Consider the following 14,009-nt stretch of genomic DNA (forward strand, 5'->3'; position numbering starts at 1 on the left):
TATATAACATTAAATATATATAAGCATAAGATATTCTACAAAAATGTAATTAACGTAAAAAAGAATGAATTAATTATTATTTTTCTTGAGTATCCTGAATCATAAGAGATAATATAGTATAACTAATATGACTTAGAATAAAAGTAAATAAAAAAAAACCTAGGATTTACTTAATTTAAAAAATTTATGATAAGTTCTTTCACAACCATTTTATCAAGTATTAAACGTAAAATATGTATCATAAATGTAATTTCTAATTGTACTCATACCATTTAGAATTTAATAATAAATTTCAGTTAATACATTAATCTATATTTTTATTAGTATACAATTAAAAATAATATTAGTTATATACATTATTAAAGAATGTAAAAAAATTATCAAATTCTTTTCCTTTATTATTAATTTATAATTATAACATTTATATAGAATAATAATATCAAATCTGATTATATATATTCATGTTTCTATTATAAATATTTGTATTGTGCTAAGTTAAGTGAGATAAAATTTCAACTAAATATATAACAGTGCTATATAATTTAATAAATATTATTAATGGATTATATTATAATTATGCGATATAGTTTATATATTGAAAAATATATTAGTTATTAAAAGTATATTTTTTAAAGAATATTTATATTTTAACAAAAGATCATATATTCTCATACTGTGTATTTGCGTTTTAGATAAAATTATTTTTCATTTATATAAGCTATAATTTCAGTAATAATTATGAAGTTTATTTTCTTAATGAATATATATATTGTTATTACTTATTATAAATATTAATTCAAATAATATGAAAGGTAATATTTTAACAATAAAAAAAAAATAATAAAAAACAAGAAAAAATTCTATGTCTTTTTAATAGTTAATATTTATATATTTATATTATTTTAGAAGGACAAAAAGGATTTCCATATGGATATTCCAATACAATAATCAATTTCTGTAAGACTTCCTTAAAGTTAATTTATTCTTTTGGATAATTTATGAGTACACGATTATAAGCCTACATATAAATAAACAAATAGGAATGCATTTTTCTCGGTGGAATTTCTTTTTTTTACAAAAAAGAGACAATGTTTTTTATTATTATACTTGAAATTAAAATTTTTTATATTATACTGTACAAACTATATTACCTTATTATAATATTAACTAAAAATAAAAGGAAAATTTTTCTAAGGAGTTTATTTTAAAATTATATATATGAAATAAAGTAATACATCACAAATTAACATATTATATAACATTTTTTAACTTATATAAGTATTAACATGATATAAATTTAATTTTGTTACTAAATTCACTCATATACAATGGCACCCGGAAGTTTAGATGAAAAAGTAATATTTATCTTTATATTATAATAATTATATATATCATAGTATTTTAAGAATTCGGTGATCTAGAAACACGTAAAAATCTATTTATATAAATATGATCTTGAATATAAATATATTATTATCATTTTTTTTATTATTAGAAAAACTGTGTGGAATTATACCTTGCTTATAAATAGGAATTTGATAAAGTCATCAATGATATTCAAAAAAATATGGGCGGAGTTAGTGGTGAAAATCGTGGAATAAAATGTATGCAATTTAGTGGTAATTTCATTACTCCATGTCAAGAGGTTGCTAGATATTTAATTGAAGTATAACAACGTCATCATTCTGATAGCCCAAAACATTGTATATTCTTGAACCATAGGATAAATTCAGATAATAAATAAACAGAACAAGATGATTGGTTTAACAAATACGCGAAACTTTCATCCTAAATATATAATATATGTAAGAAAGAAATAAAAAAAAATTGATCCTCAAATTTTAAATAATCTTACAAAACTATATAGTTATTATAATTCTTTTGAAAAATATAATGGAAAAAATTATGAATCTACTGGTAATTATTGTATAGAAATTCAGAAATGTTACAATTTTTATATTCAACCTTATGAGAAATGTCAAAAAAATAAGGATGATACATTTTGCAACGAGTTACTCAATTAAGGAAGCATATGATAATAGAAGGAGCTTTTTAACTCCTTGTTCTAGGTTTCCACGAATTTTACCACCCCCAAAAGTAGATTATGTATTTTCTGCCAGTTTATCCACAGCAGCAGTATTACTAGCTTCTTTCACTTTATTGTTTTTATATAAGGTTAATAAACATTATACTTAATAGTGTATATATTCTAAAACAACGAGTATGTCCAATTTCACAAATAATTACAATAAAACAATTATATATTTAGGCACATATACATATTTGTTTTTTTTATAGTTTACTCCAGTGAAATCTTGGTTACATAATCGCCTACAAAAAAAAAAATAGATGAAATTAACGAACTTCAAAAAACAAGAGAATCCTTGCTAATCAAATATAAAGAAGAAGATAGAAAATGTGAAGGGTCTTTTCGTAATTTACCTTACCAAGCTCAAGATCTTTTATACTAAAATTACAATTTATATTATTTGCTATCAAAAATCTTTCCTCAGTTGTATAAATGTTATATATGTAGATATTTATTAATTAATAAGATAAGATAAAAATAAAAAAATAAATAAAAATGTAAAAAAAAATACAAAAATATTGATATAAAAATTATACAAAAAAAAGTTCAACGTAAAAACAATGCTATTGTAAGAGTTAGCAAAAAAATTCGCTTATACATTTGATTTTCTTTAAGATACAAAACAAAAGATAATAAAACTTAAACATATAACATAAGGTTATTCGGTAAGTAACTATTTTTCTAAATATCCATATAAAGTAACATTTATTAATAAAATATTATATAAAATAAAAAGAACAAAATCATTAAAAACAACACCATAATTATTAGTATGTAAATAAAAAAAAAAAAATCTTAAAATATAAATATTACTGAAAAAGTAAAAAGAATATATATTTTGTATTTATAGAAAAAATTTAAACCTTTGTTATTGTTTTTGCACATCCGATTAAGCACAATTAAGAATTTAACCTATTACAGAACAACTATAATATTATTGTCTTCAAATAATGCATATTATATTTTTCAATGTAGTAAGGATATTCACATATAATAATAAGTGAAAAACATTATGCTGTGTTTTGCATTTAATTTGGGAAACACTTAACCATTAGTTAATAATGCATAAATATGATCTTATTGTACACTATTCTTAATATTTTTTGTTCTCATACTCTTTTATATAAGTAACATCCTACAGTGATAAACAAATAAATATGTGATAAATATAAAGTTACATTACAAGTATAAATTTTTAACGCAAATTATTTTTAATAGTAACAAGGAAAAATTATAATTCCATATTTCACTTATATTTACTCTATACAAAAGGAAAAATACGACAGATTTTTTCCAAAAATATATTGGTGCTAGCAAGATAATATGCATGGGACAAACAAAATGAAAGATAATATTTTGCAAAAGATTTCTAAAAAATTTACTTTTTTATACTTACTATAAAACGAATGTACACATTCTTATATATATATTATTTTATAAATAGGATTTCCCTTTTTCATCGTGAAAAAATTAATAGGTGGTGTTTCATTTCATTAATTATAAAATTTAGAATACCAGCTAATTTTAATTAATTCACATACAAAATTTAGTTATTAATTTACATGTGATGATTTCAGATTATAATTAATATTACATTAAGTAGAAAAAAAAAAAACTTTTTTAAATTAAATTTATGCTACAGCATTCAAACATTGTTATGTTTATATAGAAAGAATATATTCAAATGCTCATATTATAATAAGATATATATTTTATTTTTCATGATCATTCCTCTAAAGTCATCATAATAAATTTCGATTAGAGACAAAATCCCTTAGTATATGGTACATACTATTAATTAATATAAAAACGTTATATAGTTTGTTACAGTTTTATAATCATTATTTTTAATTTTACCGTAATAATTTATTAAACTACGTATATATAAAATATTAACTTCATAAAAAGATACATAACAAAAAAAATTATAAAAATAATAAAGCAACATTTTTTTATGAATTTATTTATTTAATATCAAATTGATATAATTTTAAAAGAATTAATCTATAAAAATTATATACTGACTTCACCTACAAATTCAACATATTATTAATAATTAATTTGTAATTAATAAATATATTTCAGTAAAAAAAAATTGTTTTTGTTTATATATTAAAAAAATATACTTACAATACACGTTATTTTTCTTTTAATTATTTTTTTAATTAGGTAAATAAAAAAAAATATTTCATTTTTTTTTAAAACTAGATAGTTTATATTTTTCCTATAATATAAATTAATTCCATATTAATTAATACGCATAAGCTTATAAAATAGAGTAAAATATTAACAGTGATGAAATTAAAATATTATCCATAATCCCAAAACTTAGAACCGCATTTTAGAAGGATATTATTTTATTACATATTTATAATTCCACATGGATACCATTAAAAAAAAAAAAAAAAAATTTTAAAGTGTTAAGAAATAATTACATTTTATAATATATTTCTAATAAAAATTATTCTGTAAAATAAATAGGATGTTTTTCATTAAATAAAATATATTTATATCAATGAAACATAAAGCATTTACTTTGTTTCCTTAAACACAAAAAAAGACACTTATTTATAATATGAATCTGATCATATATTTTTCTGATTTTTTGTTTAAATAATCATATGCTTGGAGTACATAATTAGAACAAAATTATTTTTTATTCAACATATAAATTTTAATATAACATCAATAAAATGATGTTATTTTTAATTCACATATAATTTTAATCAGAATCTATTTAATGACGATAATCCATATAGCAATACTATTTAATTATTCTAAAAAATATACTATAATGCAAAATGATAAACCATAAACTTTTCAAATTCACAAAAAATAAGCATAAATTATTACAGTTCCGCTCAATAATGATAACTTATATACATGTACATCTATAAAGTTATTGCATTTTTACGCATTATTGTTAAGGATATATATTCAAATATAGTATATGAATTACTCCATATTAATAAAATCAATAAAAAAATATATATTTTTTCTTTATTATTCATTTTGTTCGGTCATCAACTTAATTTTTTTATACTTTTCATTATTTCTTAATATTTTAAGAACCCCTATTATAAGAGTAATAGTTAATATAATAAGAAGTACTCCAAATGATAATATATATAAATGTTCTGGAGATAAACTTATTGAATCGAATATTTTTTCAAGAAATGTCCAACAATCTTTCAATACTGGTAATTTTGTCATCCATCCCCTATAGTTTTCAGCAACCCTACTCCATGTAATATGGGTATTCCTATTCCCACCAAGAAAAAAATAAAAAATAGAACAATTACAAATCCATAACTTCTAAATTTTATTTTCCCTAAGGATATATCACAAATTCTTCTTCTTTTTTCAAGAAAATTATCATAATCTTTTTTTTTTATCCATTTTTTTTCAAAATGGAAATGTTTTCCATCAAAGATTACACTGCTATTATCTATAATTTCTGTGTAGTATTGTGCCTTATTTAATAAACTTTTATTTGACCGATTGCTTTTTCCTCTCGTTACTTTTTCATTATGAGATATATTCGTCTGCTTCTTGACTTCATTATTTGGAAATCTTTCTTTTAACAATACATTATTTGAATCATTATCCTGTTTATATTTTGATAGTAATCTATAATTTCTCGTATATAATTTTCCATAATAGTTACAGTTTTCATTCACGAACTTGATAAATATGCACTAAAAAAACAAAGCAAATACATATTTATAATATGAATAAATGAACAAATTATAAAATATTATATTAATAAGTGATAAAATAGGAAAAATATAAATAATTAAAAATATACTTAAATTAATATACCTTATAATTATCAAAATTGGATATCCATTCGAGAATGATAAAAGCAGCAATTTTAATAAATATGTTTGTCTTAATTCTTTTATTCATTGTATAAATATTTATTATTTTTACTTATTCAAAAAGGAAAAAATTAACATTAATACAACAAACTACTAGTTTCAAACGATGATATATTTATTTATAAATTTAGCATTACTATCCGTTCATAAATATATAATAAAATGAAAATAATTATTTTCATCACATAAATAAAGTAAAATAGTACAAAAAACATATAACATTTATGATAACTTTATTAAAAATAAAAAATAACTTTCATAAAAACAAAATAATTTGAATTGATTCATAAATATATAAACATATGTATATAATTTAATGTAGAGTATTAATTTAGATAATGCTTTTATTAATTATTTTTCGGAATAAACTAAGAAATAAAAATATGTTTTCTTAATATATGTAAATACTGAACTCATATACGATATGGAATGTAGAGAATCTATATATAATATATCTCTCCATATATTAAAAAAATAATTACTAATTTAAGGATGTTATCCAATTAATAATTAAAAATTTTTAAATATTTATTTTAAAAAAAATATTTTAAAAAAAAAAATATATATTCATAATAATATCATTAAATGAAAGAAACAACACTTTGTATTGCGTTAATTATAACATATCCATTAGTTCCTATTAAAGCATAACATTTTATTCAGTATAATGTTTTTTAAAAAGTAAAATTTATACAGACCTAACTTATTTTTGAAGAAATATGTATTCTGAAAGCAAATAAGGACTGAATTTTGTTCTTTTACGATAACATTTGAAAATTACAATTTTTAATTATAGTTAATCCGTATCTTTATTTTTAAATTAATAATATTTATATTTATTTACATAATTTTATAATTATTTTTTAATTATGTATTTAAGTAGAGAAAATATCAATATTATAAAAAAAAGAAAAAGCAAAAGATTGCTTAATGAAAAAATTGTTACAAAAATATTACTTTATTTACATTAATTTAAGGATACTACAAATGAAATAAATTTACAAATAAAAACAATATATATAGTGTACAATATCTACAGAATAAATAAGAAAAAATAGCAATGTAATTTACTTTGATGTATGATTTAGTAATTTTTCTATTTTTATCTATAGACGGATACTTTTACTTTTTATTTATTCCTTTATAAATACATGAAGTCAATAATAAAATTTAAACGTTCATTATAATAAATGGTCATAAATATATAAACAGTAAATGATTTATTGATAATATATTTACCAAAACAAACAATATTATAGTCCATTATTTATATTCCCTATGTACTGTAACCATAACAGTGATAATTATGAATACATGATAATTACAGAGAATTATAGCAATTATCCTGATATATAACATTTTATTATTGTACTCTTTAAAAAATTTTATTCCTACAATTGTATAATTAAATAACAGAGATAAGTTGAAAATATTACAAATACTATTATATTTTTATAATTTAACATTATTAATACACTCATAGTACAACTTATTAAGACTCATATATAACTAGTTTATATGTTTCCATACTTTATCGTCTAACACTTTTTCTAATAGATAATATTTTCATGTGAATTATAAGGAAACTAAGTTTTAAAATTAAATATAAAACATATATGTAAATATATTATAAAATTGGTTACGAAAAATAATTACACTACAGCATATGATGGAGCTAAACAATTGCTTGAAAATACAATTTTTCTGATTGAGCAACATTCATGATATCTAAATATTGTTTTCTCCAATTTTTTTAAATTAATCTATATTTTTCTATATTATTTATATTTTTCCTAAATTAAGTAATAACGTATAAGTAGATTAATATCCTTATATAATATTTAATCTTATACTTATTTAATACGTAAAACATAAATGCAATGTTCTCTTATATATATATTTGTATTAACGTTTTATTATTATATCATTCACTTGTAGATTCGATATTGTTTTTTACAATATTAACTTCTGAATCTATTATTTTTACTAATACACTGTGCTTTTAATTATGGTTTTCAAATATAAAAGCATTTAAAATAATTTTTTTTTTTCTCCTAATCATTATTGTATAAAAGGAAATTAACATATTCTTACATTTACAATAGTAATTTTACAACATTTTATTATTTTTTAACGATTACAAATTCTTCATATAAATAATAAATTATTACACTTATTTAATTAAAACATCTACGAAAATACATGGAAATTTTTCTAACAGACCTAGTTAAAACCTATGTAACCAAAAAGAAAATAAATGTTCATATGTATTATTTAAAAAAATATAATTTTATTTTTAATTTCATTTTATTTAAAAAAAGAAATGTTACCAATAAAAATTAATTAGTAATTTTCAGTATAAACTACATATGTTTCTATGCTTCTAGAATATAATATTATATATTTACATAATATATTATTAGACATAAAAAATGAGGAAATATAAATAAAAAACACAGATTATTATATAAAAGTAGAAAAAACATATTCTTTTTTATTATCCCTAATAATAATTTATCTTTTTCTATAGAAATGAATGTATATAAAATTTTAATATTATGAAAAAAAAAAAAGTATTTTTGCATATTATTTGTTAACATTTGATTACATTTAATTCATTAATTTAAACGTTTAGTTTGTAAAAATCATAAAATATATACCGTATATTTATAAATTTAACATATAATTTATATTTAATTAATTTTTTAGATATAAAATTAACTTTACAATTAAGATATATAATAAAATGATAAATAGTAGTCATTTTCATTTAATTGTGTATATTTAGAAATAATAAGTTATTGAACTATTATAAGTACCTGAAATTGATAAAGATATTATATTGTAAATTTATATTTTATATCAAAAAAGTAAAAAATAATAATCCGTTGTAAGGAAATTTACAATGTTATTTTTTTACAGTTAATTTAACATATAACTTATTTTATATAGTAAATACTATGTTTGCTTTTATAACATATATATATGTACTACAATTAAACAAAATACGTCTTCATCGTGTCAATAAAAATAAATCAAGACATATTTTTATTTATATTAATTGTAATAAAAAAAATTTCAAATTATGTCAACAAATATTCATTTTAAACTAGAGAAAAATGAAAACATATAAAAAAGTATTTTTATAGTCAAAATATAAATTAACACAAGCAATAAATAAAATTATATATATTGTCCCACTTAATATTAATTATAACACACAAAGACATATTTTTCATACAAATATATTCAATAATTCAAAATATTCAATTTGGATAAAACGATACCTTAAATTACAAACTAAAAAATATTATATATTAGATTTCACAAAAAAAATAAGATTTTTTTTTACTGGTGTGTATCCTTTAGAAAAGATATATGTATTTACACTTATAATCTTTATTTAACTATAAGTATTCATATTATGAATACAATTCAAGATATTACAGTTAACTGTTCATATTAAATATTTCATTACGCAAAGACAAATATTAATTATTATTCATTTACCTTTTTCTGAACTTAATTTTTTCATATTTTTAACTTTTTTATGATAATAAAAAACACCTGATATAAGTATGATACCTAATATGAATAAAGGCACAAAATATATTAGAAATCCCAAAAAATATGGTACACAATGATTTTCGAATCTAACTGGAGATCCTTGCTTTTTTACCAAAATTTTTGTGAACCATTTTAAAGGAGGTCTGTTCAGAATGTCATATAAATGTACTAAGGCCGGAGAAGCAGGTTTTGTATATAATGTTGAAAGATTTTTAATGTGTGAAAGATATGGAATTTTAATTAGTTCCTCAACACCTATGACAGGTGAACAGAGAAGTATCACTTTATACAAAACATACGTAAGCCCATATCCACAAAATTTATCTAATATAAATGATATTGCTAACACCAAAAATAGTAATAAAGGTAAAGCAAGTCGTAATCCGCATTTTTTAAGTATTATTTTTTTATAAATTTTATCACTAATTGTCCTGTTCTTTTTAAGAAAATCTGCATAATCAAGTTCTTTGAATATTTTTTTTTCTAAATGGGAATATTTTTTTGTTTCAAATATACAAGATTTACTTTTTGTATCTTTTCTATGACTTCTTGCATTAGTTGGTAAAGTTCCATTTGAATATTTTTTTTTTCTTTCAGAATATTTTTCTTTACTAGTGATATCACTTTTATTGTTTACTCCGTTAGGTAACTGATCATTAATACATGTAATACTTGAATGATTATACTGTTTATAATTTGCAAGTGAACGATAATTTCTTATATATAATTCTCTATGATGATTGTAGTTTATATCAAAAAGCTTGTTAAATGCCATCTAAAAAAAATAATATCAATAATTATTATGTATACGATTAAATATTATCATTCTAAAAAACAGCATTAAAAAAAACACAACACAAAACGTATAAATAATACAAATTTCCTGAAGTAATATTAATATACCATATATATGTAAAAATGGCACATCCAAAATAAAAGGCTAAAAGTAAAAATTTTAATAAATAACAGTGACTTAATTTGTTGTTCCATAATATAGATCTTTTATATTGTACAATATACTAAAAAAGTATATAATTAATAATAATATAATACACTTTTAATAAGGGGCACTATTATTATTTATTTAACTTCTTTTTTTATTATATTGTAATAAAACAAAATTAAATGTATGCACCTATAAATTCTTTTACGACAGAGATAAAGAAAAGTAACCTTAAAAATATAAACAAAAATTATAATATTAATATTATTTATAAAAGTGTAACTTTACATAATATAATATAAAATGAATTCGGTAATAAATATTCAAAATATGAAAATTATTTATTCAAAATAGTGAATTAATTGAATTACCATTTTTTTAATTTTCTAAATAAAATGATATATATATATATATATATATATATATATATATATATGATTCCATAATATTTCCATGTAGGGTATATATAAGGAATATAGAATGTAGAGAATATAGAAAATAGATAATTATCAACATTAAGTGAATATTACTCATTTAATTGATTTTTCCTTATTAATTATTATAACAGTATAATAATAAAGAAAGAAAAGAATAGGTTATACAACTTTTTATTTTATTTTTTTGTCCTCTTGTCACTAGTTACCCCATAAATATATTCTTTATTATATTATTTATAATATATTTATAACATCAAATTTTTAGCGTATGACTTAATAAGTATATATTTAAAAGGTATATAAAAGCTTATCATTTATTTCTTAAAAATAATTGTTGAAAGATATTGTATCTAATTAGATATAATTTGTACTATTATATATAAAAGAATAGTCTATAAGTTTACCTACTTTTTTTATATTAATTTTTATTTTTGTAATGTTATATATATATTTATAAGAAATACAGAAATAAAGAAATATATATTTATAGAGTCATTTTGTACAAAGTATATAGTATAATAATGTTATAGAAAATATACTTTAGTTATTTAATTCGATTATAAAATGAATATTTTTTTTTGTCAATATATATTTCATATATATTTAAATAATTTTTTAAAAAAGTTTTTAACTCGAAAAATTACATAAGATAAAAACTAATCTGAGAAAGGCTTAATCTCCTCATTTATAAAAATGATTCAATAATTTTTAAATAGATAATGTTCCGTTAATAATTGATACATTAATGTAGAATTATGTCTTTATTTATTAATAATATCAAACTTGAAATATATAAAAAATCTACTGAAAAAAACTTTACATCAAATAAGTTATGAAATCTGTATTTTACATAATATTTTTATATAAATATGACGTGTTATATTTACTTCTAAATAAAAAATATATTTAAACACAAAAACTAATATGGTTTTGTTTTATCTATATGAAAACAACGTAATATATGGAAATTAAAATTAACGTATAAAGAATTTTTTTAAAAGTTCATAAAAATTATCACTTAAAATCATAAAAAAAATAAAAATAAATAATTTTTAAAAATATAAATTCATTAGATTAGTGAAGTTATATTATCTGTAATCCTACATATTAAATTAAAAGATCACATATTTATCATAATGTAAATGTACATGATACATATTGTATATATAATTTTTGCTTATTAAGCACATATTTATATTGTTAATATAGAGAAATATCAATTTCACATTTATATGTTTGAGAAAAATATTTATTTACATTAAATGCACAAACGTATTAAATTACATCAAAATAATTAATTATTTTAATAAATATAAGTTAAAAACACGAGAACTGTTAAAAATATATAATATATTTTTCTTTACCTTAGTGCAGTAATATATATTTGTTTATTATCTAGGGAGCATAAAAAAATAGTTTAAATTATACAATTGTTTTATGTGAGATTATAATTTTATTAAGCATAAAGCGAAATTTTATTGGATTCATGAAAAATATTATTTCTGAAAACAATATATGAAATGTATATAGGATATAATTTCATTTCCTCATGCTGCAACAGTTTATTTTAAGAATTTACCAATACATAAATAAACACTAAAATACATAATAAAGAAATGAAATACAATACAGTTATGGTTCTCTCACTAGAGTATAATAATCATCTTTGTAATTCATTCTCTAATAGACAATAAATTTTTTAATGGAATAAGATATACAAAAAATAACAAAAACATTATATATGAATGTATTCTTATAGAGTAAATAATAGATATACATACGCGCTTAATATTTTATACTTTGGGTATTATTTATATATTTCCGACAATATATATAATAAAATCATCTATATAATAGATTTCCAAAAAAAAAAAAATATATTTCTCACTGTAAATGGATTATATATAGAAGATTCTCACTTCTTGACTAATTTTCTTGCTGAAGCTGTTGAATTATCTATAACATTACACTAAACTTTTCCACTATATGCTGATTTAATATTATCGATTTCATTATCGGAACCATCTTATCTAATTCCATATAATATATCCTTAATCGTGTATTTCCCGTTACTTTCTTATTTTCTGATAATGAAAAACCATTTGTTCCATATAAGGTAATATCATTACTGTTTTAATTATCTAAAGATTTATTTAAAGTACATCATAATGAAAAAATAATATTTTTATTATTTATTATATGATGAATCTACCTATAATGAAAATTTTCATATAAGTACATTTATTATCAGTTAACAAAAAATATAAGGCAAGTTTTCAGCGATGTCATCGTTATACAGTATGGTATAAATTAGAACATCCCCAAATATAAAATATAATTATAAGAGTTTTTACTAAAATAAAAAAATAAATTTTTTCTTTCATATTATAACTGTTTATCCACTAGATAATAATGAAAAGGTATATTTATTCACATAGTTATTATATTTTTTAAAAGAACAAAAAACTTCATAAATAAAATACATGTATACAGTATATTAAAGCAAATATAATTTTAAATATATTTTTGTAAATATTTCCAAGAATGTTATTATGAAAAAGGTAACATAAATAAATAACTTTCTGTAAATGTAATATTATTCATAAATTCTCAAAAAATATATATATATATTAATACTCTAACAGAACAAGTATAAGTGTTTATTATAAGTAATTTTCATAATAACATTAAAATAAAATGGATTATTCAGTTCATAAAGATTTTATTTTACCACTAAAATAAAAAAAATATATGCGATAAGAATAGATACTTTAGCTTATACTAGTAATATAGTCATTAATTTGTTATTTAGCAACTTAAGAATGAGCATACTTCATTATATAGTTTATGCTTTTAAAACATTATATTATAATAGAAAAACACAAATTATTCTATAGTATACAATAGTATTAATAGGAATTAAAGAGAAAAAAAAATAAAAAAAGACAAATTTATTTTATGACACATGTTACTCTATAATATATTCTATAAACCTACTACACGTATAGCATTTATACTGTAATAATATAAAAATTACATTCTAAGGTTTAAATAGAGTACAAACTTTAATTACAAACTACTATCCAATTTAA

At 18.8% G+C, this 14,009-nt stretch overlaps 2 protein-coding genes and 1 pseudogene across 3 annotated transcripts; 1 reads left to right on the forward strand and 2 right to left on the reverse strand.

The window, feature by feature from the left end:
• Positions 1–1,504: 1,504 nt before the first annotated feature.
• PmUG01_00070200 lies at positions 1,505–2,456 on the forward strand (annotated as a pseudogene). The gene is given in 4 exon segments: positions 1,505–1,813; positions 1,827–2,015; positions 2,029–2,331; positions 2,346–2,456. Coding segments are annotated over 4 exon segments (912 nt in total).
• A 2,842-nt stretch (positions 2,457–5,298) lies between these two features.
• Positions 5,299–5,998, reverse strand: PmUG01_00070300 (fam-m protein; the record flags this gene model as incomplete). Its single annotated transcript, XM_029005999.1, has 2 exons — positions 5,299–5,787; positions 5,912–5,998. 2 exons carry the CDS (start codon positions 5,996–5,998, stop codon positions 5,299–5,301), a joined length of 576 nt encoding a protein of 191 aa, XP_028859208.1.
• A 3,474-nt stretch (positions 5,999–9,472) lies between these two features.
• Positions 9,473–10,527, reverse strand: PmUG01_00070400 (fam-l protein; the record flags this gene model as incomplete). The annotated part of the gene is made up of 2 exons (XM_029006010.1): positions 9,473–10,312; positions 10,441–10,527. The coding sequence occupies 2 exons, from the start codon at positions 10,525–10,527 to the stop codon at positions 9,473–9,475; spliced, it is 927 nt and encodes a 308-aa protein (XP_028859209.1).
• Positions 10,528–14,009: the final 3,482 nt, after the last annotated feature.

Source organism: Plasmodium malariae (genome assembly GCF_900090045.1).
Source record: "Plasmodium malariae genome assembly, contig: PmUG01_00_41, whole genome shotgun sequence".
In the NCBI taxonomy this organism is placed as follows: Eukaryota; Apicomplexa; class Aconoidasida; order Haemosporida; family Plasmodiidae; genus Plasmodium; species Plasmodium malariae.